Source organism: Coloeus monedula, assembly GCF_965178545.1.
Source record: "Coloeus monedula genome assembly, chromosome: 1".
Taxonomy (NCBI): Eukaryota; Metazoa; Chordata; class Aves; order Passeriformes; family Corvidae; genus Coloeus; species Coloeus monedula.
Window position 1 is genome coordinate 153,157,341 of NC_138781.1, and position 21,534 is coordinate 153,178,874.

The 21,534-nt window shown below is 37.1% G+C and overlaps 1 protein-coding gene across 1 annotated transcript in view; it reads left to right on the top strand.

Annotated features, from left to right (window-relative positions):
- The window catches only part of KHDRBS3 (KH RNA binding domain containing, signal transduction associated 3), an 88,502-nt gene that overhangs the window by 48,585 nt on the left and 18,383 nt on the right, over positions 1-21,534 (top strand). The window contains exons 6-7 of the mRNA XM_082278455.1: positions 8,927-9,119; positions 21,097-21,179. Of these exons, the coding sequence (XP_082134581.1) occupies positions 8,927-9,119; positions 21,097-21,179 (276 nt within the window). The remainder of the gene's footprint in view (positions 1-8,926; positions 9,120-21,096; positions 21,180-21,534) is intronic.

The window sequence follows — 21,534 nt, forward strand, 5'->3', positions numbered from 1 at the left end:
ACACTGTTACACAGCTCACAGAATCCTGTATAATCGTTCTACAACTATTGAAGTGTCTTCAGGGTAAATTGAAATGTTATTAGTGTTTGATTTGGAGGTGACAGTAAAAGGTTGTGTTTTTGTCATCGCCATTTTTCACATATATTCTAAGGAAATAGATTCTAAGGAAATAGTCTGTTTGACTTGTCCTTACTTTAAGGCTTGTCTTAAACTCCAAGACTTTGTTGTCTCAAATTGAAGTGCTCTGTTAGCATATTCCTTAAGTGAAATTCAATTCTATTGCTGCTGAGATTCTACAGCCATTGAGCTGAAGATCTCAAACTCAGTTATAATGCTCTGTTTCTTTTTTAGCAGAAATGGATTTCCATGAATAATACTTTTGTTGAAGCAAAGCTTTAAAGGCTTTGTCTCAGTGTTGGATAAAACAGTTTCAATAGGTAGCATCCCTGAGATACCCAGAAGAAGTTGAAGCAAAGCCTCAAAAGACTTGTAAAATGAAGTCTAAAACCTTGATCCTAACCTTCCTTTGTAATCTGCAGAATGGTTTTATGATTCCAGCCTTGATACATGAAACCTCCTTTTGGGTGTGTTTAAGTTCCCACTTTTGAAACCTTTATTACTCCTGAATAGTTTCAGTTAAAAAAAAAAAGTACTAATTTATGCCTTTTTTGCTCCTTATGAGATATGTGGGAACTGGATATAATACATCTTATCAAATCTACTTTTAGCTCTATAACAAAATTTTATTTTGTAGAAACCAATACATTTGCATAAAAAAGTCCTAGCTTATGTACAGGCATTCCTGTATGTGATAAGTAATTTCCTAATAGTTGTGGTTTGGTAACTTTCTACTCTTTTTCTGGATTGTTCCAGCTTTTCTTAAGTGAATTTTTGTTACTCTAGAGCGAAGTAAGGTTTTGTGGTTGACTGGATGGAATTTGTTCTGGAAGAGTTGTGTGTGCATTGTAAGCTTTGCCTTCAGGAATGTTCTTTTCTCATCATTGATCTTGGAGGATATAGCTGCTTCCTATAGCTGCTTCTTTCTCCCCCACTTTTCTCCCAGGTTTTGTCCCTAATACTGTTAAAGACAACCTTCAGAGGTAATCAGAGCACTTCTATTTTCTGTAGTGTTCATGCTGAGCACTTAAACTATTTTGTCATAACCCCTCTTCTGTACGAAGTCTGCCTTTCATTCCTTTGTTTTTATTATGATGTTCTTAAATTCTTTTTTGAAAACAACTATATAAAATGATCATACCAGTTGCTTTCTAATTTATTGTGCTGGCAAGCTTAGAGGATCCATGGTGTTTAATGTGATGCTGTTATGGTGAGAAGCTAGAATATGTAACTCTTTAGGAATCGATGTTTCTTCAGTGCATTTGTATTCCCATCCTGAATCAGTGCATCATAAATTATACCAACCAAAATGTGAATTTTGGCTTCTGATTAACTAAAAATAAATTAAAAAATTAACTAAAAACTTAAAATATACATATGTTAACATTCTAGTGGAAGGTGTCCCTGCCCATGGCAGCTGGGTTGGAATTAGATGTTCTTTAAGGTCCCTTCCAACCCAAACCTGTCTATGACTCTGTACATGTTAATGTACACCTCTAAGGAGGTTTTGCAACTAAAGCAGCATTTCCTCTCTAAAACCTCACACTATTTTAAGAATAAAAATAAGATTCAAAGATCGCTCAATTGTGACTCCAACTAAGATGTTTTAGAAAAGTGAAATTCTAGAGGATGATGATAGTAAGTCTAAGAACATGGCTCAAAGTTCCTTGATACCTTGTGGTGGCATAGGTGGAACCACTTCATGTGGTTATGGTTAGAGCAGAAAATCAGTGCTAGAATCACAGAATGCTTTACATGGGGACCTTTAAAGACCATCTTATTTCACCCCCTGCCATGGGCAGGACACCTTCCACTAGACCAGGTTGTTCAAAGTCCCAGCCGGGCCTTGAACACTTCCAGGGATGCGGCATCTGCAACTTCTTTGGGCAACCTGTTCCAGTGTTGTCTCAGCACCCTCCTCATAGATTTCTTCCTTACATCCAATCTCAACCTGCCCTCTTCAATTGAAAGCTGTTGTCCCTTATCCTATCAGTACAGACCCTGATAAAATTACTCTCCTTTTCTTATAAGCACCTCCACTTAGGTATTGAAAGGCCACAGTAAGGGAGGGCTAGCTGAGTTCACACCCCAGATTGAGAGATTGTATTTGAAAACAGGTATTTGGTTTCATTAAGGTGAGGGAAGAAAAAACGTAATTTGTCATAAAGCCAATATCTATCAATAGTCTCGTTAAAGAAATGGCAGATTTCTGGTTTATGCTTTCAAGAGGATGTGGAGGTTTTTTTTTTTACTTTTCACATTTATTATTCATATTTCAGTCTACGCATGGTTGAGATCCTAATGGTTGAATGATTGTCACTCTGTCTGGGGAAAGGTAAAACTGCTACAGAAGTTGAGTTAGAACTTGTTCTCTTATATGTTAGAAGTAAAATGAGCTGATGTGGATCACTGCTGCAGTGTGTTCACAACTTCCAGCTGTTTTCCTACCGTATATCTGGAATCAACTAGATTTCTTTTTTTGAAGAATAACTTTCTGTTGAAAGCATGTAGGTAGTGATGTGCGGAAGATTCTATAGCACAAAAGAAATATTTGACAAAGCCAGTTCAGGATCCAGGCCAAAGGCAGGTATAATTAATGTTCATTGTGTTTTGTTTTAGTTTTGTGATCTCCCATTTTTCACAAAATTGAAACATGAACATATATATTACTGTTCTAAAATGGAAATACAAACCAAAGCTTGTGTAAGAGTGTTAACTCAATGGTGACTTTCTGTTTTTTCAAAAAGGATGAAAAGGCAGAAATCTCAGTTCTGAGTTGTATCCAGATATGAGTGTTTTAGTATTTTAAAATGTCACCACCAAAATAACAGGTCTGTTATTTTTCAGATGTCTAATATAAAACAAAAATACTTACTGTTTGAGGAACATTGAGTGTAGCTGGCTGTGCTCAAATGAAGAAAATATATCAACATCTGGTAAACAAATTTGTTTCATCTGTATATTGAACATTGTAAATCCCTGCAGATATATAGAACTGTGAATGCTAAAATTAAATAATTCCAGGTGTTTCCTCATTGAATAATATAGTGTTTGAGAACTGGTCCTAAATTTTACAAGTATTTTTATTTTAAAACTATTCTTCCATTTAATGTTTTTGGGGGGAGATAAGGAAAAAGATCTCCATACCATAAACTGTTTTAATTTTTGTGTTACTAAAAGTGAAGGAAAGCTGTAAACTGACTCTAGTTGTGATTTCATGATCAGAATAATTTTACTGACTCAGACATCCAGTGATGGGTGAAACTTGAAATAAAAATCAGTGTGATTCTAGAGCAGAGAAAGTTCTAAATGAAATTATGAAAGTGGCTATTGCCGAGGGCAGCTGGAGATGAGTGTAAGTGAGATGCTGTGCCTGCTACTGTGGTCAAGGGCAGTAACTTAGTTTGCTGGAAATAAATCCTAGAAACACTAAGGGACTACTGTAAAGTAGAAAGGTCAAATATTATTGCTAACAAAGGCCAAAGAGGAAGCATCTAAGTTGTATGAGCTCGTAAAATACTATTTTAGTGGGAATCAATTATTACATTAGTGCCTATGAATTCCTTCTGAACATTCATGAATGTTTTGAGTCTAACATTGTGTAGTGTAGCTCTAAGTGGTATTAGATTTTCTTGAGAATGTTTTTACACATATTAAAGCCTTGATTAAATTAATGAGATTTTAATCATAAAATTCAGTACTTTAGTAATACTGCAACTGGACACAGTAAGGTAGACTGTACATTTTTAGACATTAACCATCTTCTGTCTTTACTCCACAGTGTTTACAAATCACCTTAGCACCTTCTGACACTTCTGTTAGACACTTTTTCCCCCCTTCTCTAGTGTGTTTATAGTTTTATAGAAATTGTGCTTCACGTTGTATTTTCTTTTTCCTCATATACTGAATTGCAAGTATAAGTAATGAGATCACATCATGGGAGGAGAGTTAGATTCCAAGAAAAACAGCTTTCATGACAGTATCTTCAAGAGATGATGTGATATGTGAGTTAAATTAGATTATTCCTCCCATTCTGTAGTGAAACAAAAGATACTAAATTTTCTTTACTTAGTCTAGTCCATGGTACCCAGATTTAAAAGCCTTTTTAAAGCAAAGCCTACAAGTTAATTGCCCAGCTTCGGGAGTAAAATTATTCAGAATTTAATGATCTAAATTACTTCTGTGTTTAATGGGGAAGGGTTAACTTCCTTCACTGGATTTACTACTGCCAGATTAATAAATTTAGGAAAATCAAACCCAAAGTGACTATAAAGATGAAACAAATATTTCAGATTTTCTGAAGCAATAATTATCTGGCAATAAAGTGTTTCTTTGAGAGCAGGGCACAATGGACTCAAGTTCATAGATGATCATTTTGTTGCTAAAGCCTGTCTAGAAGTGACAATAACAGCACCTGGCTAGGAGGTGGGATTTGCTGAGTATGTTTACTGCCAATAATTAAGTACGAGTGTGTGTTTGATAGAAATTACACTTAATAGGTACTTGAGTTTTTCTTAAAAATGTACCAAAAAGGAGACCAAACACTAGTGTCCTGTGTGATGCTCACTTGTGTACTGTAGTGTCATCCTCTGAGGGGGTTGCTAGCAAGGACCTTTTTATTTCACCTTTCCTGAACATAAGACACTTGAACCCTGCTTTAAAGTATTTGCATAATCAAAGTACTCAGAAAGTTTGGAGATAGATCTGTGGGAGGTTCAGGGCTTACTTGTGTGCACCATCAGCCTGGATATATGGACTCAACATCGTAAGAAGTTTTTACGTGTTCTTATTCATAAGGGGTTCTTACTGAGAACATTCAAAAGATTTCTCACAGGGACAGAAGTGACACCATGGCAGAGAGGAGGGAAAATAAAAAAATAGCTTTCTTGTACTTCAGAATATAAGCTGGTAGTCAAAGCTGACAATGGGCTGACAAGTTTTGATAATGTGTAACTTGTTACAAAGGTTTTATAAAGAAAATAAAACTAATCAGCAGAGTGTTAGCAAAGACTGGGAGAGTTAGTGGCACTTGAAATTGGGCCTGCAGAATGAGGTCCTTGGGAAAAGAAGCAAGCAGTGTAAGTGGTCCAGGAGCCATAAGAAGTTTGATTTGATTGTAAGCTATCTCTGAGTGCAATAGCACAGAGCTGAGATGTCTTGATTTGGATGAATTATGCAGAAGAATTATTGTAATTATTAGCAGTTGCACAAAGGTTTTTTAATTAATAAGTGAGATAGTTGTAGAAGAGAAGAGATAGAGAACACACCCTCTGTGTAGATTCTTCAGAGGCCTTGGAAGCAGAGGGATACCCCTCAAAAGCAGTTGATTAGGAGACGGAAAGCCCAGGAAAGTGAAAGAACAAAATTTTAAAATCACCTCAATTCAGTTTTTTTTGGTCCTGTTGCTGGTCGCCAGAGAGGAGCCCAGCACCTCCTGTTGCACGGCTCTCCTTGAGGAAGGTGTGGACTGTGCTGAGGGCACCCCTCAACCTTCTCCATTCCTTTGATGCATCTGTTGGATCCATCAGATAAGCCTCAGTTGTCACTGGTAGTATGAAGTGCCTTAATCTACTTAATTGTTCTTGGTATGTGAATGGTTCTAGACTGCTTGTCATCTTGACATAGTTTCTGATGCACTTCCAGTTACTTTATGTTTGGGTTTTTTTTAATTAGGAAAGAAGTTGAATTAGGAAACAAGTCTGTGAATACACACAGTTGAGTAGCAAAGTTTTGTATGTACTCTTATGTTTTCTAAAATTATTTTTTTTAGTATCCTTACCTCTGGACCAGTCTTAATTCTAGGTGTTCTATAGGCAGTCATAGTGCAGAACCCGTTGGTTTGTGTAATGGTAGGATATATAAATTTATATGTGTGTATGTATTAACTCCCACATGTCCCCTCCTGTAAGCTGGATTTTTTTAGCTATTTTCTTTTCTAAAACGTTCAGGTTGGGATTCAGCTACAGATTAGAGTAGGCATCTGATCCTCTGTTGCAGTTCATAGAAAAATAGTGCATGTACTTCTATTTGTCCCTTCTGTTCTGTAATTTGTCTCTAAAGCATTGGCAGCAGTATCCAGTGGATTACTGTAAGAACAGCTCTACCGTGAGAAACTTCCTCAGTCTTTCTTGATTGTGTAGCAAAAAACTTAATATGCATGTACATGTATACGTTCATATATATAAATTGGTCTGCACTGGTGATTGAGGCTCACTCTGGGAGGTTTCCTGATTCTGGGAGGATTGAAGGGCTTCAGTTATTGTGGACCTGCTTTTCTGAGTATTTTGTTTTATTAGGATTTTTCCTTTGAGGTTAGAGTTGGGTTCAGCCTTTCAAGTGATACCTCTTTTAAAATCTGTTCTAGCCTTACTGAGCTCCTAGTGCCCTTTCTCAAGTTTTTTCTTTTTTTGATGATTGTTGTGTATTTGTCTGCCTTCCTGTAGAATTTCTGTCTTCCCATATCATGTGTATATGTACCTTTTACTCTTTTAAGCATTTTCAAACACAATTTGTATAGCTGCCCTTTTCAAATTAAGCAATACCTGAACAGAGCTGTTGTTTTTGCAAAGGTGTGCAAAGGTTCTTGTTCAAGTTGTCCCTCAGTATTTTGAGTCTGTTCAGTGTAAATGTCCATCAAGCTTCTTTAGGTCCCTGATAACTTCTTAAAGAAATAACAATTTACAGTTTCTAAAAATTTCCTCTTAGCATCATAACCAGATACAACTCAAATCTGTGTGGTGGTGATTGAACTCTCCTGTCACTGGGTTTTCTATCTTGGTGCCTTTCCAGTCTCATCCAGCCTGGTGCAGTAACCATGAGAACCATATATCTCACATTAAGAGTTCCTGTAGGAGGAATGGACAAAGTTATGAAAAGTTAAGATCATAAATGATCTCGTAATACAAGAGAAATACTATTTCCCACTCATCACCATTCCATTCCTATAAACTGTTTTTTGAAATGCAGAAAAGACCTCATCACATGGATCTGCTGTTCTAATTCCTTCTCAAGAATAAATCCGTGCTAGCTTGAAAAGCTGTACCTTTTTTCTTCTCTTAAATGTTTTTCCATGTTTTTCAGAATGTCCCATTTCCTGCTTTCACTTGCACCCTGCCTGAAGGATGCTGTCATGATTATGCCTAGTGATTCTTGAATCTTTTTACTGATGTTTTTGTTTTTCTTTTTTTTTTTTTTCTTTTTTTTTTTTTTCTTTTTTTTCTGACTTGGTGTTGACTATCATCTGTGCCACTAGGTTCATTTCCCTTTCTCTGGCTTCTCTTGGAAAGTATCACATTTGCTATTTCTTTATATTACTTCAGCAGGCTGTGTCTGGGAACTTCACTGCTCACCCCTGCCCCCACTACAATGAAGTCAAATAAGCAGCTGGTACCCTGTCCTGAGGAGACATTCTACAGATTAGCCAAAACCAAGTAATAAGCACAGTTTTAAATCACTTACTGTCTAGGCTTGTTTAAAATACTTTGTGACTGTGTTTTCATCAGTAATTAAAATTAATAAAATCTATCCTGGTTGTATCTTTACATTTTTTGCATTCCTCGTTCAGTGATGCAGTTTTTGAAATACTACTTATTTGTGATAAACTGATTGTCTTGTTTTCTGATTAGTTTATTGACGTGAAGTTACCTGACTTGTATGAAATAGGATAGAAAATCTTAAGGCCAAATCTGGATTTTTATAATACTGTTCAAGTTGGAAATTTCTACTGAAATCAGGACAGAGTATTTCTACTCCATTACTACTCTTGAAATTAATTAGATAATGGCTTGATAGGTAGAAAGATAGGGTAGTGCTTGTGCCTTGTTTCCTTCTATGTATCTGTTAGAGTGTATGATAAGGGTTTGCCTTCTTTGGAACAATTCTATTTGCCCACAGCAGTCATTCAGACTCAGCTATAGTCTATGGGGTGAAATGATGTCCTTTAAAAAGGAGATGTCTATTAGAAGTGTTTTAGATGTCATCTTTAAAAGAGTAAATGATGCAAATTTCTCATAGATTGTACCTCTAAGTCTCTCCCTTTACTACAGGGAGGCAGGAGGAAAAGCCACCTCTAAATGGATCAATTGGTTTTTGAAAACTGGTTCAACTGAAGTCTCATATTTTTCATCCATATGTTAAGTGTCCAGAGTAATGGAATGCAAGTTAATGCTTATCACACTTTCAGAATTTTTAGACCAAATATACTGTTATTTGGTTTTCTTAAATACATGCAGGACGTCAGGTTATATCCTATAATCACCCTGCACGTTTTATTATGTTTGGATGTTTCCTGAAACAGATGGAAATCTCTTCAGAAGCAGAAGAAAATGTCTATCTTGTGACCCAATCAGTATATCACACACAGTGTGATTTTTGGGGTGTGTTCAGAAGCTTTCACAGGATCACAAGGGAGTGGCAACTGATTCCTTGGTGCAGGATTTGAGTACGATATAGCCTGACACCTTCAAATGAAGCTGTTGTTCTGTGGTTGTGATCTCACATACTAAAAGTCACATTCTGGTGAAGCTGACTGATTCCAGCAGATTGTTTTGGGTGTGTCTGCATATGTGAGAATGACTCAAGTCAGTGCAAGGTTCATCACTGAATCCCATGTCTTGTTTGTATCTTCCAGCTTTTTTTTGCATAATACGTGTAATCAGATTTAAGTTTACAGAGAAATTACGAACTTTAAATCTCCTTTAGATTTTTTCTGACTGTAGCAAAGCAAAACTGTCATGATGTGGGAGAGGGAGGTGTTGGAAGGGAGGCGCTGGGTATAGTGTTTAATGGTGAGTGATCCGTGTGTTCACAGGGGCCGTGGGGGAGTGCCTCCACCACCAGCAGGAGTGCCCAGAGGGGCACCAGCTCCCAGGGGAGTCCCTCCCAGCAGAGGTCCAGTCAGTCGGAGCCGGGGACTTCTGGCACCCAGAGCACGAGGAGTTCCTCCCCCTGCAGGGTACCGGCCCCTGCCACCGCCCCCGGCACAGGAGACCTATGGGGAATATGTAAGTGGAGCTGTGGATGTGCTGTGCATGCAGTGTGTGTCATTCTGGAGAGGTGACATCCCTTCAGAACTCTGTACAGTCTCTGTAATTAGCACCTAATTAAGTCCTACACCCAGCAAGTATGAAATTGTGGTCATCTCTCTTTACCCATTTAGACTTGAACTGCTTAATTTAAAAAAAAAAATTCAGCATATATGTATGCACCACCATAAAGACATTTACAGTGCATTTGGCAAAGTAGTTATGTACCTCTTAAATGTTTTATATTAGGTTTTTGCTTTCCAAAAAATCTGAAAAATCACAATGTTGTAGACTTTTAATTCTCAGTTAAAACAGAATAATATTCTAATCTTCCTTCCTAAGCCTATCTTTGTGGTCATGTAGTTGTTTAATGATTAGACAAGTAAAATATTTTTATGAAGGCTTCAGAACTAATCCTAAAATTTTAACAATGCACAGTGTATCTCAATAAGCCATGCATATTCATCTTGATTTTATTGTATTAAACATTAGAATCATATCAAAATACTTTCTATGTTGTATATGACAAAATTACGCAGTTATGAATTGTTAGGGAAAACTTAAATTGAACTTACAAAGCAGTAAGATAGAGAAAAAAGATCATTAAATCAAAACTATAGTGATAAAAATGAATTTAGTCTTATAGAAAAATAATACCTTCAAGGACAATGCTTTTAATGCCTTATATATACTAAAGCTTTTAGTGTACCCTCTTTACAGCCAAATGTAACACAGACTTTGTCTGTGTTGTTTAGATAAGCAAAAAAAAGAAGATCCTGCATTTCTGAAAATGGTTTTTCTATTTAGAGCTTTTTTGCTTTTCTCTTAACCCTTCTTTCACCTACTTTCTCCTCTCTTCTTCCAAAGATTCCCACCAAAACCCGCTAAATCAAATACCAGCTTTTGTTCTTTTGATAGAAATCCAGTTTTCTGTATAATACTACAGCTTTATTCAGAAAGAAGTTTAGTGTTGTTAATGTCAACATTTATGCATATAACTGAACAATTCAGAAGAAGTTTATGTACCTCATTAATTTTGAGGAAGAATACTTAACAACATGCCTAAATTTCCCCTGGCTATACTTGACTAGTCAGAGTGGGCACTGCAAATAAGTGGATCTGTCACAATGCTTTCAAAGGCATCAGTCCTCATTGAACAGCCTGTTTCCAGGACATACATTCTCGAACACATAGAGAGATGGTAGAATATAAACCTCTTTGAGTAACTTCATATTTATATATAATCTGCTATTTACAGCATGTGTCTATAAAAGTGGCATGGAAGTAGCTGTTTGACTCAGTATCCTGATGTATGCTTCACTTCTGAGAGAATAATTAGAAAATAGCACTGTACAGAAAAATAGTGCTGTGCTAAATAACTTCTAAAAAGAATGTTCTTTAGAAATGGATTGCTTATCTTCTAAACAAGATACCTTAACTGGGATAGATATAGATAGATAGATATAGTACTTAAAGCTGTAGTTGATAAAGCGCAGCTAGATGGATCATTTCTTCTTCAGGAGAATGTTTAGCAGGGACATGAGCCATTGGTGTATTGCATGTTCAGTACTAAATTTGATGCTTGGTATTTTTTTACCTGTCCATTTGTGGTACGTTATCAAAGTGCCTTAACTGTGTCTTTTACTGGTTAAGGGAGCACAGTAGGAGCCATGAGCAGTATTTCTGCCCCTTCTTTACTAATTCCTGTTTAGTTATATCTAATATTAAAGCATTAGTTTGCCAACCTGAGCAGAATAAGGTCTTGTTGATTGGGAAGTGTCTGTAGAATGAGAATGTCAGAAAGTCTGGTGGTTACCGTAAGTTATTTTAAGCACCATCAAAGCTTTGGAGACTGAGCTATCCAGAGAGGTTACAGTGCAGCCTTTGTGAGTGTATTGGGTTTGTGTGGCCAGGTTTTGGTACCAGAGGGGTGCTGGGGTGGCTTCTGTGAGAAGCTTCTGGCAGCTTCCCTCATGTCCAGCAGAGCTAGTGCCAGCCAGCTCCAAATGGACCTGCTGCTGGCCAAGGCAAAGCCCAGCAGCAATGGTGGTACTGCCTCGGGGGTAATGTATTTAAGAGGGGAGAAAAAGCCCAGTCTGGAGCAGTCTGTTCCTAAAGGGCTTCACCCCATGGAAGGGACCCACACTGAAGCAGTTCATGAAGAGCTGCAGCCAAGGGAAGGGCTCACATTGGAGAAGTTTGCATTGGTCTGTCTCCGTGGGAGGGAACTGATGCTGGAGCAGGTGAAGAGTGTGAGGTGTCCTGTCCCTGGAGAGAAATGAGCAGAGACAACGTGTGGGGAACTTAGCACAGCCCCCATTTCCATCCCCCTGCATTGGTGTGAGGAAGGAAGTAGAGAATTTTGGAGTGAAGTTGAGACTGAGAAAGAAGGGAAGAGTGCAGGGGAAGGTGTGCCAAATTTAGTTTTTATCTCTCATCATCCTACTCTGATTTAATTGGTAATAAGATCATTTCCCCCAGATGGGTCTGTTTTGCCTGTGTCAGTAACTGGTGAGTGATCTCTCTGCTCTTATCTTGAGCCGTAAGACTTCTTTGGCATGGTTTCTCTCCCCTGTCTGCCTGAGGAAGGGAGTGGTACAGAACAGCTTTGGTGGGCGCCTGGTGTCCAGTCAGGGTCAACCCATCACAAGAAGGCTTTCCATTGAGAATTGGAAAGTCCTAAGGATTCATGGGGCTTTTCATTCCCTTAGGTTTGCAAGCCTTTGCTGTATACTCATTAAACTAATGTCAGACTGCAGGTTCAGGAGGAAGCAAACCGTGTGCAAATGGAAGCTTTGAACCACTCACTCCTGTAACTCCGTGAATATCTCAAAGGTGATTTAGGGCTTTCAGTGTGTAATGTCCTTGCCTATTTCCTCTGTTGAGTGCTATTAAATCTACCTTGTTACAGACAATGAATTACAGACAGCTTCCCTTTTTCTTCACTCCCTTTGCTAACTCTGTGTAGTCCTTGACACAAATGAATTTTTAACACTTGTGAGTAACTCAGTTCTGCCTCCTGCTTATCCTGATATCTCTCCTTCCTCTTCTTGATTAAGTAGCTGTGGTTTGTTTGGTTTTTTTAATAGTTATCATTAAAATGGGAAGGGGAATGGCTACTTCATTCTGCAGAATTGGAAAGATTACTTCTGGAGGCAGTATTTCACATGGGAAAAATATCATAGGCAAAAAAGTAATTAATTTGAGATGCATTTTAATGTGGGCTCAAGATCAAGAAAACTGTGAACGTTGCTGTTCTGTGTTTAGAGCCCACAGGGAAGTGTTCCAGAACCTTGCCCATTACAGAAAGCTCTACTCAGTGCGAGCTGCCTCTGTCTTCTGTCATCTTTCTGGGGTCTTTGCATTGGTGGCCTTTGAATACTTTGCCTTTCTCTGCAGCAGTCACACAACATACTGGACTAATAGCAGTATTTGCACATTTCCCCAGTTCAATATGAGCAGTTTTCCCACTCCACTGTTGCCAGTCTCACTTACTTATGAGTCTCAGCCCCAGAACTCATTCCTCCTGAGACCCCACACTGTTAGTACCATGATTGAGCTCTTGAAGCCAGTAAATAACGGTTCCTTATCATTTTCTCTGAAGACTGACTCTTTAATAGCTCTGGTTGCTGTGATAAACTTTCTCTGAAGACTAACAGGGCTCTCATTTTTATTTCCTCAACTGCTCAGGTCAGGAGAAATCCTTTTGTGACATGTGAAGCATGGCCAGGTTTAGTTTTGTAATAGTTGGCTAAGGGAAACCATACTAGGTAGAGGCTACATTTATTGAAGCACTTACAGATGGTTTCAGGAAATTTTTTCTCATAATTAAATGTGAATTTTTCTCTACTTATTGAACTATATTGTGTAATAGATAAAAATATTTTTATTTGTTTTTAAGCTGACAACTTACTCCACTAAGATAAGAAATAGAAACTTTATTTAACTACTAGCTGAAAATTTTAAGCTTTTCCACAATTTTCCAATAGGCAGGAAATTAGTAACAGTGTAAGGTCAATTCCTCAGTGAATGTTCAGTCAAACATAGGTTAGAACAGAACTGCTTAGCCTCAGTTACTGTCTTGTAATGTTTGCTGCTCTTGGCCTTGTCCTGCTGTCATCTTCTTAGCAGCTTCCAACCTCTGAGGCTTTTTTCCAAATTAGCAACACAGCAGTGGGGCTGAATCTTTTTCAGAGTATATTTTTATTTGATGCTATTTTCATTTTACAAAGGCAGATATTTTGCAAATATTCTGCCAGTATTTCATTTCTGTACTTTGCGTGAATGTATTTGTGATGATGCCATGTCAAGTCCTGTTTTGGCTGCTTAAGTGTGTTAAATGCAAAGTGAGTTTTATCTGAGTTCATAATCAGATTTTGAGGCATTACGAACTTTAAACATGGATTTAAAACCTGTTGCTCTGGCAGTGTGGAATGTCTACATTGAAAAAATAACTCATCAGTCTAGCATGTTATGGCCCAGACTTACTTCAACACTACTTTGAAAGGCAGTCAGATCTAAATATTCCTCCCAGTTGTGGGGAAAATTTGTGGCAGAGCCTTATTTCTTTTTGTGGCTGTTTATTGATGTTTTCTGGTCTTCAGACAGGGGTTAACTCAGTGGCAGAGTTTTCTAATGCACTGACCACATGTATAATTTCTAGCAGCTAATGCTTCGATGACATTGCTTTGTGTGTTAAGAAATGGAACAAAGATGAAATGTCTACCAGTAAGAGACCAAGGGAGCCTTTCTAATGTTAAGTAAATTGTAACTTGAAAAAGAGCATTGTGAATTACTTCCAATTAGATGTCAACTTTATTTTAACTTGGATACAGATACAGGCTACTCAGAAGGATGTACAGAACAGCTGGATACAAAAAAGTTTCTGATAACAACAAACTTCAAAATCTACTTCTTAAAATCTATGTTTAGTTATTTCTGCTTTCTGCAAAACCATTAATGTTAGGGATGTTTTAAAGCTTCATCATTCCTGAAGCATTAATTTCTGGATATTTCCAGAAACACATTGCTTTAACTGATCAACAAAGCAGACTTCAGATTTAAGATTGTAATTCTCACACTAAGTCTGTATTGTGAGACTATAATTAACACTATATGTGTACTGTGAAGTACATGTGTATTACAGATATTACAACAGCATGAGATTGTGCTTGTTCTGTGTCCCATGAGAAATGGGGATGACCCAAAACATTACCATAACCTGCTGTCTAACAAGACCTCTCCCAAAATAAAGAGCAGATGATGTGTTGCTCTGTCTCTTTTTGTAAAGTGAAATCTCAGTATTTTTCTGGTAGTGGAAGGCCTGTGGTTTGAATTCCTGTTGCAGGTATTCATTTTCCCTTGGTTCTCTCTGGAGATGATGTGCTGAGCACCAGGGTACTGTCCCAGCATATGCAGTGCTTTCTGTCCTTTTGGTTTTGCAAGAAATCCTACAAGTTTGTGTTAAGCCTTAGGGAAAGTGGATTCGCAAATAATATTTGGCTGGATGGCTAAGAAATTAATTTCATAATCAAGTGATTATTACAAAATATGAATGTAGGTATCAATTAGCGAAAAGAATGATTGCAAAGTCTTACTGTTTACAGGGGAGAGCCCATTCATTGAAAAACCTATAGCCTGTTATTTAGTTCACTTTCTTAGAAAGCCAGTGCAAATTCTGTTTTAATCTCTGGCCTTGAGCTTGAATTCCTTGTCTCCCTATTGAGGTCATAATTAATTTAGATTTTGAAAAACTGAAAGTTAGGATTAATGTGGAAGCAATTTCTTGGAGCTATTCATACACTGCTGGTTTGGTGTGGTGAACTGTTTTTAGAGTTTTCTCATTAATATTCACTTGCTGTTTGGGGTTGAAAAAGGTAAGACCTGTAGGAAAAAAGGAGAAAAAACTCTGTATACCATATAGAAAAATTCAATTTTTTTATTTACAAATAAAGGCTTCTTGAAGTTGAGGTGGCAAAATATTAGTGAAAGTAAGGGCTAGTCCAAATGACATGCAGTTTGCAAAGAATTTAAATTCTTGAATGGAGTTCAAGTATAATTTCAGTGTCACTTTGCAGGATTTACACCATGTTTTAATTTACTTTGGTCTTGTGAGTATTGATAGCTTTCTAATGACATGCAGCATTTTAAATCAGTGGTTTTATTTGCTTAGTTGTTTTGAATGTGAAGCTTTTTGTTTGGGTTCCTAGAAAAGGGCTTGAATTAGCTTCAGTCTCTAACAAGTAGTGAAATTATCTTTTGTCCTTTCTGTCCCTGTTCCCTTTTGTGGAAAGTGTTGTAGTTTCCATTTAGGTATCCCACCATTTTTTGAGCAGTTTGTTTACTGAGTTCTGGCTTTTCAGAAGTGCTAACACTATGCTTAAATCAGGGGAAATTCGAGTAAGATTATGGAAAGCAAGTTCATAACATGAAAACATTTCTTGGTTTTTCCTTCCCAATCCAATGTTCTTTTACATAATAAATAGGACAAGCAAGAAGAGATAAATGTAAAAAAAAGGTTTCAAATTTGAAGCCCTTCAAATAATTGTTTTGTTTAATTTTGAGTCTCTTATCTTCTCTGGGGTTTTCAGGATGAGATGGAGAGAGAATGCAAAATGCTTCCATTTTCCCAGGAATTCGATGACATTGGCTGTGAAACAGTGGAGTGTTTTGGAGAAAAGGCTGAAAAGGTTTTCCCCTTGCCTATCTCAAATTTCATGTATAAAGTTCCTATAAAATTCTTTCAAAGTGTTTTAGTTTAAGCTGCTTATCTAAAGATTGATATTACTGAATGAGCCTGAGTCTTCCTGATTCTGACACTGCTCCCTGCTGTTGTGTGTAGAAAACCAGACTTGTTTTGGTCTGATAGTAATTTGGTTTAAATGTTGCTGTCTGTATTCATTAGCAACTCCTCAGGGCTTTTTTGAGGTGCATGAAAAACAATCCGCTCCTGTATCTCTTATTCCAGGAATACCTTATTTATTCTGGTTGGATATGCATTAGGCTCCTTCTGGATGAAAACAGATAAAAATCTCCAAAATAAGAGCTTACAGTCTGTGCATGCTTGCTGCTAATGTCCTTGATGTTGGTACTCAGACTTTAGATGGTTGTAGCTACCCATATTTGTTTTGATTGCCCCATATTCCCTGTTGATTAAATGAAGGGGGGATGTTATTCCCGCGTAACAAAATGTTTCTCCCTTCCCTTTACAGTTCTAATTTGCCGAGAAAAGTTCATTTGCACTGCACTGATGTTGTTTTGTGTTTTCTCCTTCAAGTTAATCTCTGCACAAACGTTTTTTTTTTATTTGATAGTTTTTATCTAAAAGGAATATGTTCCTCCAGTATTCTGGGATAAAGTAGTTGTGTAAGTATTAATTTCAGAGACTGATAAGGAAAAAAACCACAGTCTTTTACCTGTAGTGGTAATGGCCCTTATTTTTTTCCCTTGGATGGATTTCTGTAGATGAGAACAGCTGGAAAATTGATTTCTTATTGATTTCATGATTTTTTTTTTCCCCCAGTGCTGCAAATGGCCTTTTTGTTAAAGGCCACTTTTACCCTGTTCTTTCTTCCTGTTTCTCTGTCTTGTTCTTTGAAATGTTGTTCATTTTCCTTAAAGAGGATCCAAACAGTAGTCTGTCATTGTCACTGCCAGCAGATTACAATTTAAAACCACCATTTCCTGTTCTCCACTACCAGGGGTTTGTTTAGAATACTGTTGTAATTAAAAAGCACTGATGAGCAAGGCTTAGCATGATTTATAATGTTTTGGGGAGTGCAGAGGTTTTGGCAAAGATTGCTTTTATAATTTTTTGACCCATTATAGTAACTTAATATATTTGAAGGATGCATATTTACACTTTGCCTTTGATTCTATTAATGAAAAATGTCTGTACTTTACGCAAACCAATTAGAGCTACCAGTGCTGCTCTTTGGATTTATATCACCTGTGGGCACTATCACTGAGACCACTGCAGGCAGGAGCTTTTTTAAGTAGAAGTGCTTACAAGTTGGCTTAATAAAGGACTATTAATAAGCTTTGAGATTTTAGAGTAATTTCATATTCTTTTTGGATGATCTGTGTTGTAACTCCAGCTGTTCTGTTACTTTGGGGGAAGATTCTTAAGGCTGAAATCAAGACAGTTGTACCTTCCTGGTGGATACCTCAAATGTTGAGTGATAAATACCTGTAGTTTAGGAGGACTTCAGCATTTTCAGCTCTTTTTTGCCTGCATTTCTGTTGTAAGCACAGACTGTTCATCACAATTGCTGCCTTTTGATCAGACTAAATCTGTTAGGACAAGCTAGAAAACTTAACTCTTGAAAAGTAGAATAATGAATAACAAAGAAAAGGCTTCTGTTCATGGAATCAAGACATGATCTGGTGTGGGTTTTTCTGTTTTGTTGTGGGAGATGAACTGTGGGTTTTCCAGTAAACTTTCTGATATCTGAGTACATTTAGGAAAAGCTATTTATAGACATATGTAGTATGAATACAGAGGGAAGTCCATTGTATTACATTTAGTAGGTAGAAGGAATGCAGACACTGTCATCCATGTGAAGAAGAATAATGGCTTTAAATATAAAAGTGAATGCTTTTATAAGTACCTGAAAGATGCCCTAAAATCAGCAGGAAAAATGTAATGAGAAGATACTTACGGAGGTGTAATTCTTTTGTTATTGCATAGAAAGAAATATGTATAGCAATGCTTGGGCTTAGTAGAATGTATTTAGTACAAAGATGTACTTTAGTACAGGATTTCTGTGCATATAAGTTCAGTCCTGTCCATTTTCGTTCTATATGTGTAAAAATGATAGTTACTTTCATTTAAGTTAGCATGGTATTTTATAGTGCTGAAACATGCCAGATGGTCAAGGGTATTTCACCTAAATACTAAATAAAGTTAAAGAAAACATTTGCTGAAGCCACTAGAGGTCTGATTCAGAAAGAAAATACTCAAGTAGTGTGGATTTAATTTAAAATGTAAAAATTTCTGTCTTGGTTGACCTTATTTGTAACCTCCTGAAAGAGAAAGTTTTCAAATACTGACTAAGAGCAAATACTGTCAGACCTAGTTCAGGGAAAGCTCTGAGACATACTTCAGCTGCTCCTGCCTAATTGCAACTTCAAAGGAGTCACACAGAGCAAACACATATTTTGGAATTTGAATCTCTTCAGGCTATTGAGAGCAAACCCGTTCTATTTTTTTAGCATGTTGCACGTGTTTATCTTGTTTTTAGTGTAAACTTCGAGGTTTATAACTGTAAATATTAGGGAAAATTTCTTTACTGTGAGGGTGGTGAGGCACTGGCACAGGCTGCCCAGAGAAGTTGTGGATGCCCCATCCCTGGAAGTGTTCAAGGCCAGGTTGGACAGGGCTTGGAGCAACCTGGTCTAGTTTGGACACATGGAAGATGGTGTCCCTGTCCATGACAGGGAATGGAACAAGATGATCATTAAGGTCCCTTCCGACCCAAACCATACTGTGATTCTATGAAAGACATCAATAAAAGATAATTGTTCTATTTAAGCAGATTGTAGTAATTTCAAAAGCACAGGTTGATGATTTTAATTCTAAGTGATAGGAGTCCCACATACAAACCACAAATCAGGTATCTTTCCATACAAGGCTTCTAGGAGCCACCTTCAACATCATAATGCAGGGCTTAATTTCAGGAGTTGTCAACTTACTAATGCACAAAGTGGTGAACAGTAATGAATCCTGGGCAAAAATTCTCTGGAAGACAAATTCTAATAAAAGAAATAATGCAGTCTGATACAGAATGGATCTCCCACAAATTTTCCTTCCATTCTGTTAAACATCTTATGAAGGATCTTTTCATTTCAAATTTACTTCGTTCGTCTGTTTTCAAGAAGTCATAGAAACACGATAACTTCAGAGTAGTCTTTTATCACCTTTTCTTCATGATCCATTTTTTCAGTAAAATAGTTAACATAAATGAGAATGAGAAGACTTAATTGCTCAAGAGGTCTCTAATGATTCCTTAGTGGCAAAGCTTTCCCATCATGTTAAAAGGTTAATTTCAGTTCTCTGCTTTCATTTGTTGCCACTGCTGGATGTGCCTGGTTTGAAGTTTGAAGCACATCTTAGGGATGGCTGGTTCACAGCTGGGAGAGTATATGTGAGGAGACCAAATGTCGTGTAAATGTTCTGGAACAAAGCAAATAAATTGGCTCAGGCAGCTTCTGCTGTTGGTCAGGGTCCGTATTGTTAACAGATGTCTGTGTATTGCATCAATAAGTAATAAAATGCCTGTTTGAAATAACTGCCAGGAGGCAGTAGGGTTGGGGGTTAGTCTGTGGCTTATCAAGAAAAATCCATACCTGATGGGCAAGACAATCCTAAGAGTCTGGTTTAGTTTTTAGTTTCAGGGCAGTGAATTACTGAAAGAGAAAATGCATTTCCTTTTAACTGTGATTATTTATCCATGGATCTCCACACAACTGACAGATGAAAGAATCCTGGTTTCTTCTTCCAAACCAACGGATAAACTTACTCAACTGTGCTGGCAAATATGCAGAGACACCCTTCTAATCACTGCTGAGAAACAATCACGTGCACTGTTCTAGCAGTGGTGAAGTTCTATTGATGGACAGGTTGCCTGTTTTCCATAGAAGCAATTTCAAAAGACTGGAAAACTTGCTAAAAACTCATAGGAAATTAGGTTTCCTATCAGTTGTTTTGAGGATGTCACTAACTTCTGCTATAGAAAGCTGTCAGATTCCCATCATTGGAGATGTTCTCTACTTGAGTTGGACAATCCATCCATCATTTGTCATCCCTATCTAATTGATGCTGCTTGTTGCTTTTCTTTTGTCATTGCTGAAAGATCCTTAAACATTCTTTTTTGTAAAAATGTTGGTTCTTTCATGAGGCTTTATCCTTTGGTTGCCAGGGTTGGATACACACTTATCCAGAAAACACCATTTTTATTTATTTGTACACACACATATATACGTATTTATATTAAACATGATCCCCCAGTCTTCACAGTGTCTTGTCGTTAGGTCTTTCTCATCTGACAAGCCTGGACAAGATACTCCTAAATATCCATCGAGGTCTTTGACGTATTTAGATAGGATTTAGATATTAGGATTTCCTAGGAATCAATGCAGTGGATGCGCCATTTCTACTTTTACTGTGTTTAGTTCAGATAGGTGTATTACTGGACAAAACAGTAAATTGATGACAGTTCTTCAGATTTCTATAGCTCATCCCTCTCTGTGAAAACACAACATCACTGTCACTTGTTTTTATCTTAAACTTCTGTATGGCTGGGGTTAGTTCAAATTGGTATTCAAATACAGTGTTGTTTTGAGAAGAGTGTTACAGTGTGTATTTAAATCATGTGTATAATGTGGAGAGGAGTAAGAAGTCCTTACTTCTAGTTTCTTGTTCACTGCTAAACTCCCACAGGTTGAAGAGTATTCACAGGACATTCAGAGGAGTAAAACTGTCATTGTTACTAGTCTTAGCTCTAGGAAAGTTCTTTCCTATCCAAATTCTACACAGAATATTGAATTTATTGTTCAGAAATAAGTCAGATACCTAAGTCAATTGCACAATATTTATTCAGATGTTTTGATTCCTGAGATGCCTCCTAGAGGTTTCCTGAAGATCAGTAGCTCACTCAAACTCAAGAACATGGAGACATGAAATGTTTGTACTCTCTTTGCACAAGCCAATGTTAACTAAAAAAAGAAATCTTTTTGAAGTGCATTGCCAATAGCTCAAAGTACCTTTAAAGGAATTATGGTCTAAAATTTGTAGGTAGAATTGGTCTCTATTAATACTAAGATCTTGCCACTCCATTGTGTACATATGTTATACATACATTTCAGGAGAGTGTTCTCTCTCACATATAGAACTAGGTTAGTGCTCTCTTTCTGGGGTGTGCTTGAAGTTAATATTGCATCTTATATATCATTTCAGGAGTATGATGATGGCTATGGAGCTGCTTATGATGAACAAAGCTATGATTCCTATGATAACAGCTATAGCACTCAAGCACAAAGGTAAGCCTCCAAATCAGCTGTAACAACAATTGAAAAATTCTGTGGTTGGCCAGTTAGTTCTGCTTAGAGTTTTTCAATTTCATCTTAAACAGCAAAAAGTTTATGAGAGGATTTTAGAAATAACCCCCATGTTACTTGTCTTTACTATCACATAAGTATAAAAGTTAAATTTCTGAGTGACTGAAAAGAAACAGAACTGAGAACTTGTAACAGTTTTAGTGATGCCAAACCTTAAATCAAAGTTCTCAAGAGTTCAGGGAGTTCAGGAAAATTTTATTCAGATTCATTGTGTGAGGGAGGAGTGGGTAAGGAGGGGAGAGGAGAAAAAAGACAACTTTATAAAAGGTATTAAATT